General features: G+C 37.6%; 1 protein-coding gene across 3 annotated transcripts in view; it reads left to right on the forward strand.

The window, feature by feature from the left end:
• The first annotated feature begins 1,584 nt into the window (after window positions 1–1,584).
• tafa1b (TAFA chemokine like family member 1b) overlaps window positions 1,585–24,129 on the forward strand; it is a 129,807-nt gene continuing 107,262 nt past the window's right edge. For all 3 annotated transcript variants that reach the window (XR_003293252.1, XR_003293251.1, XM_026275394.1), the window contains exons 1-2: window positions 1,585–2,545; window positions 5,283–5,420. Coding sequence is in view for 1 of the 3 variants with exons in the window: in XM_026275394.1 (XP_026131179.1) it covers window positions 5,297–5,420 (124 nt within the window). In the remaining 2 variants the exon portion in view is untranslated. The remainder of the gene's footprint in view (window positions 2,546–5,282; window positions 5,421–24,129) is intronic.

Below are 24,129 nucleotides of genomic sequence, written 5' to 3' on the forward strand. Positions count from 1 at the left end.
ATTTTCCTCACTGTATATTTACAATAAGACGAAATATGATGTCAAACACATATTTTTATTTTCATTTAAATATAAAATAATCTAAATGTGTAGGACTATATAGCCTAAATTACAATGAAAGTATATTAAACAGTATTGCCTTGTGCATCTCAATAAATTAGAATGTCGTGGAAAAGGTCATTTATTTCAGTAATTCAACTCAAATTGTGAAACTTTTGTATTAAATAAAATCAATGCACACAGACTGAAGTAGTTTAAAGGGATAGTTCACCCAAAATTATGAAAATTATGTCATTATTGACTCACCCACATGTCATTCCAAACCCGTAAGACCTCCATTCATCTCCGGAACACAGTTTAAGATATTTTAGATTTTGATTTTAGAGCTTTCTGTCCCTCCATTGAAAATGTATGTACGGTATACTGTCCATGTCCAGAAAGGTAATAAAACATCATCAAAGTAGTCCATGTGGACATCAGAGGGTCAGTTAGAATCATCAAAAATAAATTTTGGTCCAAAAATAACATGACTTTATTCAGCATTGTCTTCTCTTCCGAATCTGGTCCACATTTGCTGGTCCACATTAACTTTGATAGTAGGGGGAAAATACTCTGGAAGTCAATGTGAACCAGCAACTGTTTGGTTTTCCACCTTCAAAATAGAGTTTATGTTTAGCAGAAGAAAACTTATTCAGGTTTAAAACAATTTTTGTGTGGGTACACGAAGATATCAAAAACAAAACACTAACCTGTTGTAATTTTTGGGTGTGTCCTTTAGCGTTAATAAAACACCAAACACAAAGAGAAAAATCACTAAGTAATCTTGACTGAAAAACTTTAAAACTGTTGCTTTAATAGGATCTATATATATTGTGTTTTATTTTTACTTGTTCTTTACATTTTTTGAATGCTACTGCTAAATACTTTTATACCTGCAAAACACTGTTTATTTTTATTTGTGTATTATGTGTATTTGTAATGTGTATCTTTGTTGTATTTTATTATTATTTTTAATTACAGTGATAAAATAAGGACAAAGATTTTGTTTATGGGTGGCTAACTAAGCAAAGTGCTTCCAATTATTTTATTATTAGTAGTATTAGTTCAAGAATAAAATAAAAATATCGGATTGACATCGGAATCAACAAATAGTCAAAGCTATTTTATTGAATCGCATCGTTATTGAAAGTGAAAAAGTGGTATCAGGACATCCATTGAATACATATTAGAATATGAATACACACATTGTACAAACAAATGTACTGAATGTACATACCTTGATGCATATTACTTGTTTAATTATTATTCATAATCTCATATTTTTATAGGTTAAAATCTAAATTATATGTAACCATATATAATAATTCTATTTTGATATAAATAAACGTATGTTCCTTATTGTTATTTATTATCTAATTTTTTATTGTCTATAAATCATTTTGGATAATAAAAAACACTGAATTCCCATCAGCATCAGCACGCATAAAGGGAACGACTGTTTCTGTGTGCCAGGCGTGCCAGCTGCAACTTTTTTTCTGGCAACACTCAACAACCAGCGAGAGCCACGCGCAACACAAAGAGCCATTTAGATTGTACCAACAGGCAAAGAAACACAGCAGTAATTTCAGAATAATGGGATGATTGCAAACGCAGCTGCAGACACCCTTCTATTAAAAGTGTGTTGCTCTGAGCATATTTCAGTCTCTTTGTTCAAGCCCTCCAAAATCTCAAGAATTGATGAAGCAGATTGTGAAATTAAACCATCCTGTCTGTCTTTATTCCAGGCTGCAGTTGCATGCAGAAACCACAGGCATACAAGATTATATCAACTGTATGGGTGCATTTCTGTTCGGCTACAGTCGGCAGTCTTGCTTTAAGACGTCTGATGCGTCTTGCTCTCCCACTCGCGAAGCGGTATTGTCATACACACAAGCACGCCTGCACTCTCACACATGCGTGTGCACACCAATCAGTACACTGGGAAGAGGAGAGACTTGTACTGAGTGGCTTCTCAATGGGAGAGAAGAGCTGAGAGGAGAGAGGGACGGAGAGAGTGAGCACATGAGAGAGAGAGGGAGGGAGAGAAGTGCCGTCGCATGTGCAAGACCAAAAAGTGAAGAGGCAAATTAGCTTCTTATCCTTCAAAGAAGCTTCACCTTCAGAGAGAAGCGTGAGGAGGCTGAGAAACAGGAGGAAGACGTTGCTTCTCTGGTGATTTAAAGGTGACATGACAAGCCTCTCGTCCCTCAAATCCCAGCTAGTTTCTGACAGCGTTTCACAGCTGTGACGGGAGTTTCTGTTGTCGGGTGCCTGACTGTGTTCGGTGGATTGCATCCAGAAGGACTTACAACAAAAGAAGGGGACCAAGGGCAGGAGTGGGAACAAAAGTCTCCTCATCCCCCCTCTGACCCGCAGATCCAAACAGGAACTTTTGCTGGGAAGCTCTTTCCCGAGAGCATGGATGGATTTATGACTATGTGCTAAGGATATTGGATGCACAGCTGACGGCACGTTTCTTTAACGTTCTCCTCACAGTATCTCACAGGTAAGATTGAATGTGATAGTTCTGTCATGGGAAGATGTGAAAAAAAATCTACGGGAAGTCAGTTCGCAAGAATGTCTAGAAAGTCAGCAGGTGTGCGCATTTTTTTAAAAGCGGAAAACTTGACTAGCCACTTTTAAACATGTATTACGTGCGTCTCTAAGTCATTGATAATTTGCCTACGCAGTAATAAAAGAGATGCCAAGAGTTGACAGTTTCAATACGGTGCAGATCAGATGAGCTTATAAGATTTTCCTGCCGGTCCTTTCTAAGCTCAGTGCTGCTGCTGTGACATAAGTGAACATATGATGGCCAATATTTGACATTTAATAACACACACAAGCTGTATTTTGTAATCGTAACAGATGTGATATATAGTGCAAGAACAAATACAGAATATGTAGATATTTCTTTTTTCTCAGAATATGTGTGAAACTACACCGAAATTGTATATTAATTATAATTATTCATATTCATATTAGAATCTAATAGAATTTATTGTAAATAAAGTATTATTTTATTTATTTTATTTCTACCCTCAAAAACTGTATAGGCACTTCATCTTAAGTGTGTACTGTAGAGTACATTATATTTTGCGGTGATCATGTGCAGGTGTGTCCGAGTACGGTGATGAGCATGCAGACCATAAAGTAAAACACGTAAAAGCATCCAAACAGATGATTTGTCAGATCAGTGCATTAATTATACAGCAGCTGCGAGCACCGACTCCCTAAGCTGCTCTTACCAGCCTGCCAGACACCGTCTCATTGAGAAGTGACTTATATTACCTGGAAAATGAAAGATCTGCAACAGAATACATTGCGTCGGTGTTGAGGTTTATGTGACCTTCTAGAGTCCAAGGCTGATCATTTTGCTTAAACATAATCTTTCTCTGTTGTACGTCAATAGACTTGATTGCATGTGCTAAATCTTCTTTTATAGTGTTGAAGAAGACAGTTGAAGTTTTTAAGGCAGTTTGCCAGCCAGGGAAAGAATAGCCCTCCTCTGGGAACAGTTCACATTTCCACAAAACTGTGGATTAAGGAGGCTTTAGTGGAGCAAAGGGGATTACAATGTGCTGTTAATAATTATATGCTTAATTTTGGGGCTTGATGAATATTCATTGGAAATTTCAATGTCATTTGAGGGTAGACTGAGTGATGCTCCTGCCTGTCAGCTTAAAGAGAACTCAGATGTGCCATCCATTAATTAAACACTGTTTGCCATTTAAAGTGAGGGAGTTTTTGTCATTTTTAGTTAGAGGATGAGCCGAGGTGTAATTTAGAAGTGTTAATAGCAATACAGATATCAGCCTTTGTCTTACAAATTTTAAGTTGGCGAAAACTTGGACTCGTTTAAACATTCCAAGAGTTTCTGTATTGAGTATTTTGGCTCATCACTGCACATTTGTGTATACTGTCCATTATTGTTAATTGGTTGGTTAATATGTTTTGACCTTAAAACAGTGTCATTATATAATAAAACAGAAATAAATGTACTTGTTTGGTTTGTCTTCCTGTCCCGCAGTGCTGATCAATCCAAGGTTGTGCACTAGTTATGAAAGGACTTACCATAAAGTACTGCAACCAAAAAAACAAGGTTATTCCCTTAACATTAAAAAAAAGTGTAGTATTAAGAATATCTAGTGACCAGTCAGTGGTCGTATTTTACTATACCTGCTGATTTCAAACCCCATTGTCATTTTTAAAGGGCACATATTACGCAAAATCCACTTTTACAAGGTGTTCGAACAGAAATGTGAGTTGGACTTGTGTGTACACAGCCATCTTAGAATGATAAAACTCCATCCATCCATTTTTTTTTTAATCTTAATAAAACCAAACCACAATATGATGTCATTTTGCGGTAGCCCCACCCACTACTATTGACTGACAGGTGCGACTACCATATCCTCAGCTCTTAGTGTGTTGTGCCATGTCCGCCATTCTGTCTACATGCGATCAGTTATGTTGCATCCATCGTTACAAAGCAGCTGTGAAAAAATATACAAGGACATAAATGATTCGAAATACAATTCCGAGACATTCTGGTTCATTTGCATTAGGCTCATTTGAGATGCATCAGTGCTGGTCAGACCGATTGGCCAATGACATCAAAATACTGCAAGAGTGATTCAAAAGCTCAGAGTCGTCTGCTTTATAATCACACTCGCCGTACTTTGATGTCAAACGCCTATCGGTTTGCGCAGCGCCGATGCATCTATAATAAGGCTAGTATTGTTTCTTCTGCTGTCCAGTTCGTACATGTATGGCTGAATACCAGTCCTCTCACTCTCGCTCATGTTGCTTCTCCTCTCTTTTTATTGCCATATGCAAAGCAGACATGTCTAGGCTCCGCCCTGTTCTGGAGTCGGGCGGGAAATTGCAACCAATTTTCATGCAGGGGAACACACCCCTGAAACACCCCTTTTTAGACCCGCCCCAAAAATGAAAGGTTTTCAACACGTTATAATAAACGATCTGTATGGTATTTTTGAACTGAAACAGGCACATTCATGAGAGCAATAATAAACATAATAATAATAATACATCTTGTAAAAGGGCGTAATAGGTGCCCTTTAAATTAAACTTTAAATAAAAGTTACAGTGTGAAATAATGCTTGTTAACGGCAGAATATTCAGCAATGCTGAGGGCTGAAATAGTACGTGCATGTGGGTGTGTGTCAGATAGAATAAACATTCTGCTTTTATCTTCTGTCTTTGATGTCTTTTCTCTTCAGCCGGTGCTCCTGCCATGTCCTGGATCCTGTGTCTGTGGATAAGTGTTAGCTGCTTACTGCTGTGCCATGCCACTTTATATGAGACCATCCAACAGCATCATGTGACCCGCCCGGGCCGCAACGCCATACAGATTCTGGGTCAGTGTCTCTTTTAAACCGTGTGTTCTTTGTCCCTGAATCAGTGACATGTTTGTTGAAGTGTTTAACTCTGCTGATTGCGGAAGGTCATGTATTGTAGATGTTTGGTTTGGGAACACTTGTGTTTAGAGATCGAAATGAATATGTATTGACTTTTATCGCTGTCAGATTTGCATAAAAGTGAGCTTAAATCTATAAAGCACTCATTGCAGTGCTTATGAAACTTTGTGATTGGTATCTTATCTTCTTTTTGTGCCCTACCTCGCTCATGAAAAGAGATTTATGTAGAAATCCAGCTCAAGATGCTTTTTTTGCTTTCAACAAGTGGCTTGTAAAGGGGTGTTGCATCTCGAGTTACCCAGACTGCAATCTTCCGTGTGCGAATGTGTGTGTGAGACAGGCTTGAGGCTAAACTCTTCTATCAGCATGCTGTGAATACCAGCAGCTTTGATCACAGAGGCTCTGGTGGAAATGACAATTTACGTCTATCGCCCGCTCTATGGAAGTATTTGGCAATTAAGTAGTGTTTCGCTACGAGGGCGACGGGAAGAGAGACAGCAAGGTGGTTCTCTCTTCAACATTAAGTATGCAAATGGTAGCGATTGTGGCATACTTTCAACAGCGGAGCAAGGCTACAAAGAACTCCAAAGCAATTTAACACCGCCCAGTCAGAACACCGCATGCTCATTAAATATTTGCAATCTCTTGTCCTTATAGATTATGTAGCAAATGTGTTCATTACTTTATTACTATCGATTTAAAAAAAAGGAGCAAACCACGAGTCCTAGTATAGCTGATTAGCGCCTGATTTATTGCAGACTTTATTCATTTATTTTTAATGTTTACCATCTTATAAGACACTGTACATATATGAGAGAGCTTGAGAAAGCACTTTAAACTCTTTAATCCAATACAAGGAGAGAAAAGTGCGATGAACGTCAGAAAGACCCGGATGAATTTTTAACACCATGCTTCCAGGTTTTTAGTTGGCCCAGCAGAACACAGTGTCAAAGATGTACAAAGAAGAGCGTGCCCCATAGTAAGGGTTCCCTGAGTTATTGAAGGGGTGAACGACAAAAAGAAATCATCCCCCACCTTACTACACAGTATACGGAAAAGTTAGACAAAAATGCATATCTGGTGTTAGGAAGGTCAAGAAGGGCTTGGTAATGGAGTGTTGTAGCTTTTAAACGCGCTCCCACACTATAGCATCGGCTGAAGATTTTTCACCAGGTTTTGTTAAATGCTCATGGTTTGGCACATTTGTTTGGGAAAAAACAAAACTGGGGGAAGGAGTATATCATGTTTGTTTACTGTGGAAATCAAAACTTGTTCAAATTTTTCAAATTCAATTTTTTTTTAGATGTTTTATTTACGTGTTACATCATGTGCAGGTTGGACCATCATGGCAGTACCAAAATTCATGATTGTTCTTTTTGTGTAAAAAATGACATGGTGATATTTTCTGATTAAAGTGATTCAGTAACGGAGTAACAGATTCAGTACTAAGTTAGACCTTGTTTGTGACTGAGTCATAATTCGATGTATGAAATCTTTGTCGGTTCTAGTTCTGTGGTGTAATACTGCATTATTAGATGAACCAGACTTAATGGAGTCTTTTTATGTAATTCCTTTATAATGGCAAAGGTGCAAAGACACGGAACGGGCTAATTAGATGTCACTGAGTTCCTCTAGCCATCCCACAAAGGCCCTATTTTGTAGCTAGCTGAATCAACAGACATCTAAAGCAGTATTGTTAATGAGCTTTCTTGATGTCTGGTCTGCAGATATCATTGGCTACCCTTGAGTAGTACCTGCTGACTTCTATCTCGGGCTGATTTGAAAACTGTATTGAATGTAAGACAGTATCTGAAATTGCAGTCATTTTTTGGATGGAGAGTTTTGATGATGCTTATTTCAAGTCTTTTTTCAAATGTTTTTTTCTATTATTATTATTATTGTGCATTTTCTTCTTTTGTTTTATGTGATTCTTTCTTACAGATTTAATTTCTTTGAGCTCCACCCACATGTAGTTCTTCTAAAGTTTTGGACAATAAAAAAGAAACCATTTAGTCTTAAGAATTTGATCATACACAGGCTCCTCATTGAAATAACCACTTGGACAGCAGCAGTTTCTGGGAATTAAAATACTATGATTAAAACCTGAATTAAAATTGATTTTGTAATTCTTGAACCATCTCTAGTTTCATTAAGAAGACCTTTTAATATAAATAGATTCACATTGCCTGGAGAGAGATCTAACATTTTGAAACGTTTTTTTTTTTTTTCGTGCCTCTCTTTTTTCCATGGTGCTATTATCCAGCAATCAAAGCCTATTAAAAAAAGTATCCAAGATTAAAAACGAGACTGAATAAAGGAAAGCAGAGCATGATTCATTTTGAAAAGCTGTCATCATTTATTTAACTGTGAAACACTCCCACCCATGATATTTGAGGACAAACACGTTATACCAATGCCAAAAATGCTTCAAAATCCAGATAGGAGAGAACAGCACCATATTACTCTGTGGGTTAGACAGAAGTGTCTGTGCAATTGTATTTCCATAATCAAGGTGGAAGTTTAAGTGCCTGAGCCAAAAGCTTTCGTAAATGATGAAATGCAGGCTGATGTCCTTGATGCTGAAAAGATGTTTAAGGCAGATGTTTATCTTCCTACATTCCCTGTTAATGACCATTTATTATTAAAGGTGAAATTAGGATTGTAGATGTTGTGCTGAATAATGAAGTGTTTTCTATTTCAGGAAGAATTGTTTAGTTGATGTCTGGCATGTAACACTTCCTGAACAGAATAAACCAAAAACAATAACCAACAAATAATCAGATGTTCAACATTTGCTTTTGGTGCTTGTGTTGGCAGTACAGGTTTGAGTACATTCTAGTTTTTAGTGCATTGAATACAGTTGCACAATTGGCCAAGGCAAAATAATTTGTTTTGGTGCTTAAGTGGGTAATTCAGGTTCGAGTCCGTCCAGCAACATCTCCTGAAACTATTTCCCTTTACTCTCTTTATTTAATAAAGGCTAAATGTTTTTTTTTAAACAAACATGTTCATGCAGTAAATGCAGAATTGATGCAGTTGGAGTAGCTTTAGCTGCACAGTTAGCAGAATCATTATTTGTCTGAGGATGATGGATACAGTAGTTGTCAGGTCAGAGGTGTCTCTGTACAAGTGTAATCCTCCATGCAGTTCAGGCATTTCACAATACTGCAGAAATCGGCTTACCTCCTATAACAGGAACTTGACATGAATACCAAAATGGATTTGGTTGCTTTTGAATTCTCTCTCTGTCCCCCAAAACCCAATTTTTTTGAGAAACGACCAAAAAAAAAAAACCCAGTCACAGCTGAGGCTTATATTGAGTAACGAGTTGAGTCGCTCTGCTGCTCCATCACCTGTTCAGGCACCGGCTCCAAGCCGTCTGCATCCCATGAGTCTGTGCAGGATGGGCCCTCACCTGCATTCCACTCTCAGCCGAGATTGATGGCGGTCTGATCCTAGGCAGCCAATTCTGGTCTCTCAAGAAATAATCCACTACATTGACAGATGAGCAGAATGTGACATGACACAATCCCAGGCTGCAGTGTATCTCTTCCTCCTCTCTCCTTAACAAATGAAGGCCCGGCCCATCTGGTTTTGGCTGGATACACTGACCACTGTTTAATATTTTCCCTATCACCCAGCAACAGAGAGAGAAACTAACCTCATCTCTTTTCACTTTAATTTTCTTGCCTCCAAAATGCTCCTGAGAATTACCAATATCATAGCTGCATGTTGGGTCATAGTTAACCTATCTATGTCAAAGAGTCAACGTTTTCTCCTGGTATACATCCAGGAACGACAACGGATTTTTGAATCAGAAATGCTTTCACTGTCCTCAATTTATGTTAACTAGAGTTTCTAATAATAATATGAAAAAAAAAAAAACTATAAAGTAAATTCTGCTTGAATTAAACCAAACTGGATGCATTTAATGTCAGTGATGAATGGTGTTTTTTCCAACAGCTGGGAAGCACAGATGTTATGTATATATGGATATTAAAAATATGCATATATGTGTACTTGAAGCTGCACTCATCATAAACATTCATCATCTGATTGTTAAAAAATATATTCTAACATGCTAACTTAACATGTTTAAGAAACATTTCTTATTATTATTGTTGAAAGTCATTGTGCTGCTTAATATTTTTGGGGAAGCTGTACATTTCTAATGAATTATTTTGATGGAATATAATCTACCGTAACATTAAAAATGTCTTAAATATATTTTTTAATATAAATATAATAAAAATCTTATTAACCCCAAACTTTTGAATGGTAGTTTTTGTATAAACAGTCAAATGCTGAATGTTGGGTTTGGTGCCAATGCGAGCAATGCAGGTTTGAGCCCATGCATATAGTTCTATATTTTCCGAAGAGCAGTGTTGCTGTCTTTTTGAGTTGCAATAATGACCAAATTAATTTGAAGAATAATAGTTGTTGAAGACGTCTGTCGGCTGTTTTATTGTGAATTAATCAGATTACTTCCACACCTACTTTTAATTGAGGCAAACTAATTAGAAGGAAGAATTGATGGCGTAAAACCAAATTCAATTATATTCAGCTCACTGGAATGGCGTAGTAATCTGATTTCTTAGCAAATTAGATGAAGGAGAGGTTTGACTGGGCTGGTTGGGATGATTCACACTCACATGCTCAAACCCTTCTCTGTCATCAGTGCTCCACAAAAACCCAATTGCACCTCATCAGGATCTTATAAACGTATCATATCTAAACTTTCTTAGGTTAAACTGAAGCCTCATGGCTAAACCGGATATAATGTGGAAGACCCTTACTAGAACACGTCTTGTAAGACATGTTTATAGTATGTTGTTTCACAATTACTTGTCTTGCTTTGCGCTTTCTTTTACTCTTTATTCACAATTTTTGTGCTTTCATTCTTTCTTTTGCATTTTCTGTAACACTAGATTTTTTTACTTCTTTTGTCCACACGTTTCTTTTTTTCTTTTGCACTTTCTGCATTTCATGCTTTCTTGACTTGTCTTTTGTGCTTGCTTTTACTCTTTCACATTGTTTTGTGCTACCTTACTTTTTCTGTTTTCTGTAATTTAAGCGTTGTTGCCTTGATTTTTTTTATGCTTCCTGTATTTTGTGCTGCATGTCTTTCCTTATTGCTTGCTTCTTTCATGCTTTTATGCTCTGTATTTCACACTATTTGCTTTGTGCTTTCTCTGTTGCACGTTTACTTTCTCTCTCTTCTGTGCTTGCTTTCTTTCACACCTTTTTGCTATCGCGCTTTGACTCTCTTTCTTTTTCTCTCTCTCTGTCAGATGTCTCTCGAGCTCCTCTCGATGCCATTCCCCCTTCTGTCTTTTCCTCTGCCTCCTTTTTTCTCTCAATTTCCTCATCTCTATCTGGCCTTCAGACGATTTGTCATGGATCAGATGAGACAATTTGTCATGGATTAGTGCTCTTAACTGTGTGTGTGATAGTAAAGGCAGTCACTGGAAAAGCCGAAGAATCCTATTATAGTTCTTTTCATGATACTGTGCATGTACGTATGTGTGTGCCTGCATATACACAAATGTGAAAAAAAGTTAAAGAATAGAATTAGAATAGAATTTGATTGTGCACAAATATTTGCAAAGCTCTAGTACTCAGTGTGGAACAGATGACCATGCGGACCCATACATTGGGAAGACGTTTTATCTGCATATTTGGCGTAACAGACCATTGTTCTGGTACCTGTTGGTTTGCATAGGCTACTTTGTCATGCGAAACAGACAGAGTTTCCAAGTAGATTTATTCATGCAAAACATTACGAAAGTGCACTGAGTGTTTTGTTCAGCTGTAATAATGGAAATATTTACTGATATAACAAAGATTGCAGTAAGAGATACCTTAACCTTTTTTTTTCCTGGTGAGAACATGCAGCTCAGCGAAAACGAGATACGGAGATTATTCATATTTACAAAACAAAACTGTCATTCAGAAGATGGAGCATGGCATATGCATTAAAGGATTTTCTTTGCCAAGTGCAATGAGATGGAACAGGATTAGAGACCTGTTCTTTTATCGCAGCCTCTGTCTGTAAATAAGGTGGGCATCAAAGCTCTTTCCATCTCCATGGATTTATTCATTATGACTATACACATTTTGAGAACGTCCATCGCAGAAGAGCTCCGTCTAAGAGATTCTAATTCATGCCAGAGCCTTGATACCATTTGCATTCTAGAATTTAGGTCTAATTACATGAGCTAATTACAGCTGCATCTGACTCACGTCTTTGTTTGTCCCTGCGGTTGAGTTCTTAGAAGCGCTTTCTGTCAGTCAATTTATGCAGAGGAGTTTCGAGCGAGAAGCGAAGATGTGGAACCGCAGGCTGGCCCGACCAGCGGTCAATGCTTCCGTTAAGTGAAATGATCCCAGACACCGAATTCCCCATCTGGCTGACTGCAATGCAGGCAGAGTACATGAGCCATGTAAAATGAATTCCAGCCCACAAATCATTGCCACTGTTTTGCGCTTCTCATTCAAAGTGCTATGAATTCTTATTCTGCTATTTGAAATCACAAGCAGGATATTAATATAAAGCCTCTCTTTTCTTGGCTCTTTTGGTGGATGCTACCACAGATGGCTTGGACTGGTTTGCACCTTAATATCTAATTTGTTTAGTGACAGTCAGGATTTATAATCCTAAATGTGCAATTTCTTAGACTGTAATCAATCTGGACTTCTCTGAGTATCAGAATGATATTTGGGAATCTCTGGCTGCAGTTATATAATTGGAAAGACCAGGGCTAAATTTCCACTATTGATCTCAGTAAATTTTCAGTTTTATTCAGCTTAATTTGTACAATTTTAAAGGCAATTTATCTCAATATTTCCAGATTCCAGATTGTCAAATAGCTATGTCTTTGTGGCTTCTTTGGCGGTTTGTGGTCCAGGGTCACATATATTTATTTATAAAACGTGTCATAATTTTAATTAGCCTATGGTATCAAGAGGTTTAAAGACACATTTCAGCAGTTCCACCTGTGTTATCAGGATAATTCTATTGTGATTGGAAATGATAGTCCAAAGCGAGGGTTCACTAGTTTGAGGGGATCAAGGTATTGCTAGAGTAACTGTGAGCGGATTTAGCCAAAACGTTTTTTTATTAATTTCCCTGAATCTTTCTCTTTGATTTGTTTTCAATGTGTTAGTTGGATGCAGGATATGAAGGAGCGAGACTTGATTTTTGTCATTTTCTAAATGACCTAGTCAACAAACACCCTTCACCTCAGGACCCCAGTGGTCATTACCTTCCGGAAAGCTTTTCCCCAGCCTCTTTCCCTATTGTTTTACATCCATGACTTGCATGCATCACTGTCTAGTTTTTTTCTGTTGGATCACAGAAACACAGCTCTGAGATTACTTTGTGCTTTCATGGCTGATTTAGCAAAGCTCACTGCGGGTATTTAGAAGAAGCAGTATTTATTAGCGCTCTCTCAGATAGACACAGAGAGGCTTGTGCCACTCCACTTTTCTTTTATCGCTTTCTAAAGTGACCTCCTCCAGAAATGTGCATGACATCCTTCTTTTAAAACACACTGTGCAAGAGCATACAGTTTTACCATACTGACCCTTCTGAGAAAAGCTGAAACTCGTTTTGCCAGGGTGTATTTTAAAGGTTTCAGAAAGTTTTTGGGTTCAAACAACACATTTTCATGTAGTGGTCAAGCCAATGTTTGGCATTTCATAACCATCGTGTTATTTTATGAATATTTCTCATTTATGTTTAATGTTTTTCATGATCCAGTTGGTTTGAACCAAGTGACTGACTAGCTTAAGCAGTCTGGACATGTAAACAAAATGAATTTGAAGCACAGTAAATTAGTGAATTGCTAGTAATGTCTTGTTTTCGAAATGAAATGATTGGCGTTTTTCCCTCCACCTCTATTTCCCAGAAGTCTGTGTTTATGGCACTATATTATATCAGAGCAGTGGGTGTCCCATTGGAAGGGAGTGTATAATATCTTCCCTGTGGATGGAAAGGGCACAGAGAGCATTGATTACCAAACAGGCAAAAAAAATAGGACCCTGAACTCTCATAAGATGAAAACTCTCGAATGGTATATATCTTCTTTCTTTCACTGCCTGTCACTTCCGCCGTATTGTTCGTCCATTCCGCCGAAGCGAGAATGAAGCAATTATAGTTTTTTACTCTTCGCTGGAGAGGGCACAACCGGATGGCAGTTTGCAATCTCCCTAACTTTTTTTGAATTCATTTGAATTGTCACGCCAAATCCAAAAGCCACAAAGTCTGGAGAGGGTATTGGGGCCGGACGTGACAGTTGATTGTGATGTATTTATGTGTGTGTGGGTTCAGAACGGATAGTTGTGGAGGAGGCAGGAAGGAGTTCTCATTAAGGTGGTGTGTGTTTGTGTTGCGTGACAGGTCCTCGCCTCTGCCTGACACTGTGACACTTTCTGTGACATGGAGGAACAGAGAGGAAGGCAAAGAGAGGGAGGGAAAGAGAGAAAGAGAAAGAATGTAGCAGCTGCAGATGTAGGTAATATGCCTCGGAGTGTCGTTCTCAGATTTTTCTTGTTTCGCACAAAGGTGCCATTTCGACATTAAGCATCATGCTTGAAGAATGGCTCTCTATAGCTCTGCAGCTGTGTCTTAAAGATACCTGCAATTTTTTACATCGCATGCCATCACTGCACCCTTTTCTGTTCCTTCTGTCATTGGCAAGTCTTCATATAATATTGTTTGTCCATGTCAGGACAGTTCAACACAGTTGAGTTGCCATACAGTGGTGTCAAAAAGTCCAATGCTTATGTTTAGCATTTTTCTAATTTACATTACCTTTATTCATTTAGCTGACGCTTTTATCTAAAGTGACTTACAACTGCTATATATGTCAGAGGTCGCTCGCCTCTGGAGCAACTAGGGGTTAAGTGTCTTGCTCAGGGACACATTGGTGTCTCACAGTGGATTCAAACCCGGGTCTCTCACACCAAAGGCATGTGTCTTATCCAATGCTCCAACACCACCCTTTTCTTTTAATACAAAAGAAATCATAGTATATTATCTGGGTTAGTATGATGTTTTTTTATTTTAGATCTAGTAATTTATTAAAAAAAAAAAAAAAAAAACACTATAAATACAATTTATCCTTAGTCAATTCAGCAATCTTTATAAATGTATTAATTAATGTAGCTCTTATTAAATTTACTTTTAAGACCTTTGTGTAATTAATTGTACCTTTAATGACAAGGCAAGGTTAAGCTGTTTGTATGTTGTACATGTTCCTAAAAATGTAATTATATTTATTAAAGGGATATCAGATGTCCATTTTCCACAATTTAGTATTATAATTTAGTGCTTTTGCAAAAAGTCTATAACATACCCAGTGGTAGTATAAAACAACACCATTTTTATCCTGCTCTGTTTACAGCAAGCCGTTTCAGTGCATGTCCCTTTAAATGCTAATGAGCTCTGCTCACTCCGCCCCTCTCTTCTGAACCATTTTCATTAAACTGTAAATTTTACCCACATTTAGCGGCGGAACTTGCTAACTAGCAAATTATAGGAAAGGTGATTTGCAAAGATTCATAAAAATAAAGCATTCCCTTCTAAAACAAACGTAATCGACTGCGTCTTCAGTGGCTCAGATGTCAGAAATCTTGTCTACCCCTGCTCCGGCGTCAAAACAATGGCGGACCGATGGCCGCTCACTCAGGGCGGGTCTAAGGTAAAACACCAGTGTCATTCAACAATCGTGGGAGGGGCCTTGGCCTGTGTGACGTACAGTACATCAGGCCAGAATCTGCGAATGGCTTGATTTGAGAAAGTGGTTATTATTTTGGAGGATCGTGTACACACACTGCCAACACATATGTATGTTCAAACACCATGTAAAGTGAATTTTGCATCTGATGACCCCTTTAATGAATAATTAATGGTATCTTTTTAAATGCTTTTTTGGAATTTTAAGTATTATTTTTTTATTTCAATTACATTTAAAATCACAGATTTTCAATACATTAGCAGACATTTGGATCACACCGTACTGTATATCATACAAACTCCTATATGTTTTTTTTTCCCATTCCTTTCGTATGTCTCTGCCTTTTACCCTTTTTTTCCTTTTAAATGTAACCTGTCCAGCACTCTTAACACCTTTGAGATGTTCTCCATTACATTTAGAAAATCTCCCCCTTGTCTCGGTGCATTACTAAGACACGTGAGCTCTGCCAGCTACGGCTCCTTACTCTCGTCTGCGGCTGCTCGAATGCAAGGGTGTGAAGAATTACTGTTCCGCTGGAATTAGCCTGAGCACCACTTCAAGTCCAAATCAATGAAAGATTTAAATTACACTTAACAGATGAAAGCCCCTTCACCTCTGATATCGCACTCTACCCAACGACTACATAATGTGCAAACACTCTCAGAAGAAGCGAACTAGTCAAGTAAGAGTCCATTCCCTGGCTACTGATCACAGTTTTTTTTATTCTTCTAACGGTCTAATCTATCGTTCTAGTCATTCTGTCATTCTATCTTTCATTCTATGTATCTATTGTTCTTACTGTTGTTTTAGCTATTCATTTTAATTCTATTTTCTTGCATTGAAATTCAATTGGCAATTCCACAACCTTTCTGCTACACCAATTAAAATTCAGGAAGTTCATTGGATTTTAAAAGTAGCTCTCAGTTCAATTCTGAATGGAACACAATCCTGTTTTAGACTTGAAAGGATTTGGTTCTTTAGTCATGTGGAGGAAATTCTACATGAATCGGGTCATGGCGAGTAAAACGATATCACAGAAGCAGACTAAGATGAATTGGTTTTAAGGCTGCGCTGACGCTTACATCGTTTAATCCCAAAATGGCCCTTATAAAACGATGCGCTCGTCGGTCTAGAATTACATCTTTCCTTCAGTCTAGCTTTAGAGGAAACTTAAGCTCAGATGAGTTGCAGTTTCGGCCTGAAACGCTAGCTGATATTTATTATTCAGGATCGAGCGCGATAGCCGCGGGGCCGGAGAAGAGAGCTCTCGGAGGCTGCAGATGGCACAGGCCCAGAGAAGATGCACAGGATCAATCCCTGAAAAATGACCAGCATCTATCATTATTTGCAGATGCGGCTCTTGGGAGATGCAGAGACTCATAATCGAGGGCCGTGCTGTTCAAGCATTTACATCTGTCTCGGTGTGTGTATTTGTGTCGCTATGCAGACAGATGGTCTCCATTTGATCAGGGAGGGGTAGTAATGGCAGAGGAGATGGTCTAAACGAGTACCTGTCACCAGAACTCATGAGTTGGCCATCATCTCAGCTTCCCCTTCCATAAATATGTTAACATTGTTAAATGGGCCACGGTCTGCAGCTGCCCAGCAGAGGATTGCACTGCCAGACACATTGGGCGCATTGCCATCGGCGCATTTTTAGAGGGCTTGTGTCAAAATGTAACACCTGAGCATCTCTTAAAACAATTATATATGTAGATAATGTCATGCGGCTTGTTTGTCAAAGATACACTCTTAAAAAGGTTTCAAAAGTGATGACAAAAATAATTTTTGTTCCCAAAGAACCTTTTAGTGAGCAGTGCTTAAAAGAACCATTTTTTATTTGTGTGACAAATGTTTTAAGAGCAGCTCAAGAATTCTTTTCATGCTCTTCTGCTCTTAAATGGAGTTGTGTACTTCTGCAGTAGAAGAACTTTCTCGGTTCACCAAAGAACCTTCTTAAAAATAAATTTTATCGATCTAAAGAATATTTGGTTGCACTTTATTTTACAGTACGTGTACTAACATGTACTTATAGTGAACTTACAGTGTATTTATCTAAGAAAGTTCTGGTAACACAAGGTAACTACACTGGGTAGGGTTAGGTTTAGGGGTAGGTTCAGGGTTAGTACCTAGTTATTACATAGTTATTGTAATTACTATAATAAGTACATAGTAAGTACATGAGGAACAGGACTGTAAAATAAAGTGCTACCGAATATTTTATCCCTTCTATAAAGAACCCTTTGTCTTTATAGAATGGAACAGTTCCATGGATGTTAAAGGTTCTCTATTGGAACTGATGGTTTAGTTGGTTTAGTGAGTATAGAACCTTTTGTGCATTGGAAAGGTTCCATAAATGTTGAAGGTTCTTTATGGAATCATTGATGCCAATAAAGAACCTTTATTTTGAGAACGTAGAAGGTGAAACTTTTCAGTATAATAGCAACAAATCCAGTCAGTTGTCTGACTCTAGATATTCCTCTGTTCAGCATGTGCTACTGATTACATCCCATGCAAGGCAATAATATTCCAGTAGCATGTAAACAAACACTGATGCCACAAATGGCAGTCTTATTAAAACTGTTGTTATTGCACATTTAGCCGTTTAGGCGATGTGTTGGAGTTTATATTCCAAGCTTATCTTGACAAACTCGCAAATCCAGTTTTGAAGGTTAGATTTTAAAGGCAAGAAAAATTCCACTCTTATCGCCCTTTTTCTTGGTCTTATGAGATGTTAGATTACACGTTTTACCCTGAGCGATAGACAGAAACTAATCTGCGCAGCTTGTAAAAAAACGCACTCGGGCCATAAAGACGACAGCTCCGCAGGCCTAAATCATGATATTAGTTCCTTAATGGCCCGATATAAAACTGTGTATCGGAAAGATCCCGCCCAGCCCCGACGAGAACGCTTTGAGATCATTGCGAGAGAGCTCACGCGTGACACATTGAAGGAGACCTGTCAGTTCTGGAATCCTGAACCATTTTTATCTCAGCAGATGAGTCTCGTATTTGCTTCCTAACTGAGGCACTTTCAGGTTAACTGGAGGCTTCGTTGCGGATTGCATATTTATCAATATTGTGAAGACAAATAGGTGAGCAGAACTGCTGTCCATGCAGTTATGAAATGCTTCTTCATTAATCTTATGGACTAAGGTTATCTTTTAGCCCAATGCTTGTGTGATTTCCATCTGTGCAGCTCTGCCTGTGTGTGTGTGTGTGTGTGTGTGTAAGTGTCACAGGAAGCTTTTGTCTTTCAGCCAGCATGAAGAGGAGCACTATTATACTCTATAAATAATTGTGCAATTAGCATTTGAATGGTAAAAGAATTCATTTCCAGTGCTTTCAAATCACACGCTGACAAATTAGCAGTCATTATATGTCACTGAATCCTAATTGACTGAATCCATTGATGAAACCGGTATATTTAAGGGGACAGTTCATCCACAGAATATTTCGGCAGTTAGATGCCGACTTCAAGGTCATGGATGATAATCAATCCAGTCTTGAGTATTACGATGTCAAGATCTTAAAATGACACATGTAGTCTTCAGTCATTGTAAGCCATAAAGGTAATATAATTAATATTCATAATGTTTGTTTTAAGTCAAGTAAAGAGATCATTTTTATATTTTTTATAATTAATGTATTTATCATTCTTATAATTTCATGTGATGTTATTATTACATTATGTATCATGCAGTTATTCAATTCATCAGAATTTGAAGATCAAACTCTTATTTGTAAAATAATCAATACATAATTTGAAAACGAAATTATTCAGACCTAGTGCAGTCTGTTGAGATGTTGAGACAAGATTTGGTATCAGTATTCAATTAAATCACAATGAAAAGTCTGTTGTCCATTTCACATCATAAAAGAACTTGTGTTTTGTGGATTAAGGGGAAATAGGAAATTATATTCATTTGTCTGTCTTTCTTTCTCTCATCTGCTTATAAAGATCATTGTAGATCTATTCAAATTAACAGTCACCTCCAACTTAGGTTTAGATCCAAACCCTCTTTTGATGACAAACACACACGCAGATGTATCATCCACCACATAAAGAAAAAATATATTTGCCTAAATGTTCCAGATCGTTTCAGCTCCTCACTCAGCTCTGCTAAACAAACTCCAAATGCTGTCCGAACCAGGATGAGAAAAATCAGAAAAAACGAGTAGAGTATCCTGCATAAACAGTTTCTTTTTTCCAAAAGCTGAGACCCAAGCCTGTCTGCCTGCTTCTGTTTTTAGGCCTGATGGAGGACTCTGCCACTCTCCGTATGATAATTGTCTTACTGCTCTAGCCGTCGCAGCCAGCACAAGCATTTCTCAGCCAAGAGAATGTGTCAAGCATTGTATTTAGCCACTCATTCGCACCGCTTCTCTGGTCTAAATCCAATTTATCAGCCGTAATGGACTACAGAAATTGTCTCTTTAAACAGCCGTCTGACAGCCAGCAGGCTAAAGCAGTGATAGTACCGAATCATATGGTTCTTATGGAGTAGACTAAAGAAGGGGGAGACAGCGAGGATCAGATTTGGGTTGTTAGAGAAAGCATCAAAACTTGTCTGAGCCAGAGAGCAGATCCAAAAAATGACACTCAGTGTGATTTCACAAGTAGGGTTCCTGGGTGAGCAGCTTTTGTTGCTTCTGGAACAGTCCTTTCAACAAATCAAAGCTCTAACCCTATAGTCAGGTCAGTAACTGGGACTCTTGCGCTGTAATCTAACCAAGTATGTCTGTAAAAGTGTACTGCATATTAGGGCTGGGCAAAAAAAAACTATCCCAGACAGCAATGTAGTGTTGGCCCAGATCCGGCCCACATCTGGTCCGCGTGAAATCCATTCGTGCCGGATCTGGGCCGACACTGCTTGCTGTCTGGGATTATTCAATTTATCGTTTTTTTAAATGACGTCAATTCGATGTCTATTCTCAAAAGCCATGAATCGATCTTTTCCAGTATTTATTTCAGCACCCATTTAAAACCAGATCTGATTAACGTGAATCTTATCATTAGTCTTCTCCACTAGATGTCACCCTTATTTAATTTGCGCGATGTTACAACAGAAAGCCTGTCATTCATTCAGCGATTATCTTGGCGGAGAACCAAGAACAAAGCCATACGCGTGATACACAATGCTATATGCTATAGGAATATTATAAATCTGCAGAAGCAACTGATATTATGCATAAGGCGCCATGATTTCCGGAATGAATAAATGGCGGATGGCGCAGCACACTGTTTTCTATACTAACGTAACTAAAGAGCGGATGGTGCTGAATACATGATATAAATACATGAATATCATCTCCAGCTGCTCTGAGAATCACTTCATTAGCATTTTACAGTTTTATTTGAGAAAACTACGTCATATCTACGCAGCAGCTGAAAGTTCCTCACGGCAACCCACCAAAATAAAAATAATGTTAACGTTTAAAGTTAAGAAAAGTCAGAATATATTGCTATTTAGCATATTAATAAATACTTATTTTTAAAGCAATAATCACGTTTGTTTTCATTTTTAATTTTAGCAGTAAACCTCTGTTGTGTAGCACTTTGTTTGCCAAAAATTAAAAGGGTTTAATTTTAATTTGATTAGGATAAATTAAATTATTGTTTTATGCCTTCATCTGATTACCAGAAAAAATACGAAGAACATTTTATAAGGCCCTATTATTGTTCAAAAGAGGACCCTTTACCAAAAAAGAAATCGAGAATCAAATCGAATCGAGAGCTTGAGGATATAAATCGAATCGGGACATCCGAATCGATACCCAGCCCTACTGTATATTAGACCATGAAAGGGAAATCTGTCTCTGGTACTAAAAAAAAATATTATTTACAGTTTTTGCTCAATACAATAGCTTATTTCCGCAATGACTAGAATGGACAAGAATAAAATCAATCTAATCTTGTGAGATAGAAATTAAGAGCTAAATTAGCCATTTATCTTTATTTTAAAAAATGTTGACAATTTTCATAAAATTTGTTTACATTTTTTTTTAACTGGATGGGTTTTTGTTGTTGTTGTTTACTACAAATGATCACAGAATCGATTTGCTTCAGAATTCTTTGCTTGTAGTATGTGCTGTTGTTTCCACAGCAAATATACCGTATGCCACTTCCTGAATGATGACGATATTAAACATTTGGTATTTGTTAAACGGATAACACAAAAGATTAACAGGATGGAAAATTGTATTTATTAAAATTTTATTTAAAACATTTTTATTATAGTAAGGAATTATTTATTTTTTTATATATTTGAATATTTTTTTCAATTTATTTCACTAGGGCTTTTTTTTCCCTATGGGCCAGATTTATAAACTTTTTGCATTACAGTATTACTGTCAATGAAGAATTAATGCCGAAAAGACATGGTTATTTTTGTGCCTGACCTTATTGAATATAAATAGGAGTTTCCCTTTCAGACGCAACATTTATGGCAGGAGAGTATTAAAATAAATCACGCAACACAATTTACTAACATTTGTGGTCATCAAATTATTGCTATTTGCGGCAATATTTAATGTCCAAAAAAAGAATGTCTTACAGTAGACAATAATTTGCACTGCTCTTGGTAGATTGCACTGGTCTTTATGAAAATTATCTGTGTTCTTTAATGTGCATATTGTTAATAAATCACTCACAGAATTTTCCCCTCCGATCTGCGCTTTTATTGTTTAGTAAATCTGTCCCTATCCCATCTCCTGTAATCAACAATATTGTTTTTTTTTTATTATTATTAATTTATTTTTTATTTTTTTCATATACAAGAACATCATCTACTTAGCAAAATCTGTAGTTCATAAGGAATATTGCTCCCGGGAACAACACAGTATTTCGATCCAGGAACTTGTCATTTTATAAGAATCATGTCAGGCAAAAAGGCAAAGAGAGAGGGAAAGGAAGGTGACAAGTTTGAGTGAATTTTTTTTTTACTCTCCACGGGTGAGGGAGGTTGAGGTGCCAAAGACAGCTTGTACCTGCAAAGACAGACAGGAGTATAGAGATGTTGTGAAATGCAGAGCTGGTCCACTTTTCAGCTTAATCTGGCCAAGAACCACCCACTTAAAGAAGAGTCGGGAATGAAGGAAGACTCTCAGGCCGTCACGCAAAGTTTGCCAAATCGAGCATCTCGTTCTGGAAGTGCTGGTTGTAGCAGTCTGGTGTCTTGTAAACATGACTTTTAATTACCGTATGATGAGACATGTCTCATTGGACAAATAAAATTACCCTGACTTGCCAGCCGCTCAGATTTAGATGATTGTATGATTTTGAGTACAATACACACTCACGGACTTCACATCACAAAGTGGCCAAGAGGAACTGGCTAAGCAGTGAGTAGGGAAACAAGTAGACATTATTCCTTCCTTATACTGCAAGATATTCCTTCTTCTCTGCTAACTCTGCCAGGGCTGTTCAACAGTGTGTGTGTGTGTGTGTGTGTGTGTGTGTTCACAGATCTGCATAACAGAGCTGGTTATTGTCACATACTGTGGATAGGATACCTGCAGTCTCTGAGGGCAATGCTGTGCCCGTGATGACAGTATTTGTGTGTGTGTGTTTGTCAGATGGAGGGCTGCAGCTGTCAGTTGTCAGATTCTGTTGTGATGAAAAAGGGATTGAAAGAGCAGCAGTCGCTCTCTCCTCTCTCCATCTCCTCACTATGTGCTGCTCCAAATGATTTTTAAGGTTGACTTGCTGGCTCAGAAGACTTTTTAATCTTTTCATTGTTGTTGAAAACCTTGAATGAAAAAGAGACGAGACTTTAAAGTTCACAACGTTCTGGGCCGGGTTTCCTGATAACGGTTGATCTTAGAGCTTAAGAGCATTTTTATGAGTCATTTTACTTTAGTTCGTTATTGTTTCACGTGCGTTTCATGAAAATGCACTTAACACAGTCGCAGGTAGCCGTCCTTAAGTGCTACTTAGGAGTCGCTGTCCGTTTGTCAAGTGCTGAAATGTCACCTTATAGAATGACTCGTAATTGTAGTAGGCTACACGCTTTTATTGAAGTGTTAACCTAATGCTGCGATCCATACATAATATAATATAAAGTATATTTATAGAGACTTTATTTCCAGTCTCAAGATGGCTGCATGTCAGTAAGTCATTGACAGGTTTATATATATATATATATATATATATATATATATATATATATATATATATATATATATATATATATATATATATATATATACATAATATTTCTACTTAAGTTACGATGCTTTTGGGAAACAGAACATAACTTTAAGATCTGTCATACAATAATTTTTCTTCTTAATAATTTCTTCTTAGGCTTACAAAGCTTTTGGGAAACGCATACCAGGTTATGAAAGCATGTTTTTTACAGTACATGCAGCAGTCAGGCTCAGGATGCCCTCTAAGTGTCCTAAAGGTGTTAGTTTGTGTCAGGTAACCATTGAGAGGAATCTGTGGTTCTTCTCTGGAATACAGATAGAAGGATGATCCTTGTGAAGTCAATAAAAAAGATCTGAATGAGAGACGAGGGGACGTGTGATGGTAGTCAATGCTGGAACGGCAGAATATCTTTGAACACCTGAGTGGACGGGTGTGAATATTGTTTGCAGCAGTGGGCTGCTGTGTGATTGAGTGTTGTTTTGTTTTGGTTTTCAGACAAACAGTGCATGTCCAGGTAAATTCAGTATCTTTAACACAGTAAAAATGTATTAAAATTTCCCAGTTTTTCAATACGTGATCACAAGGAAAAGCTCTTAATTTATTTTCACCACTGTAACAATATATAGTGATCAGCAATCATATTTAACCACACACGCACGCGCACACACACACACACACAGATATATATAGTATATATGATTTTGTACAATAAAATGTATGTTGCACAGGCATTTCTGTGAGCAGTTTTGAGTTTGAC

This window comes from Carassius auratus, chromosome 11 (genome assembly GCF_003368295.1).
Source record: "Carassius auratus strain Wakin chromosome 11, ASM336829v1, whole genome shotgun sequence".
Classification (NCBI taxonomy): Eukaryota; Metazoa; Chordata; class Actinopteri; order Cypriniformes; family Cyprinidae; genus Carassius; species Carassius auratus.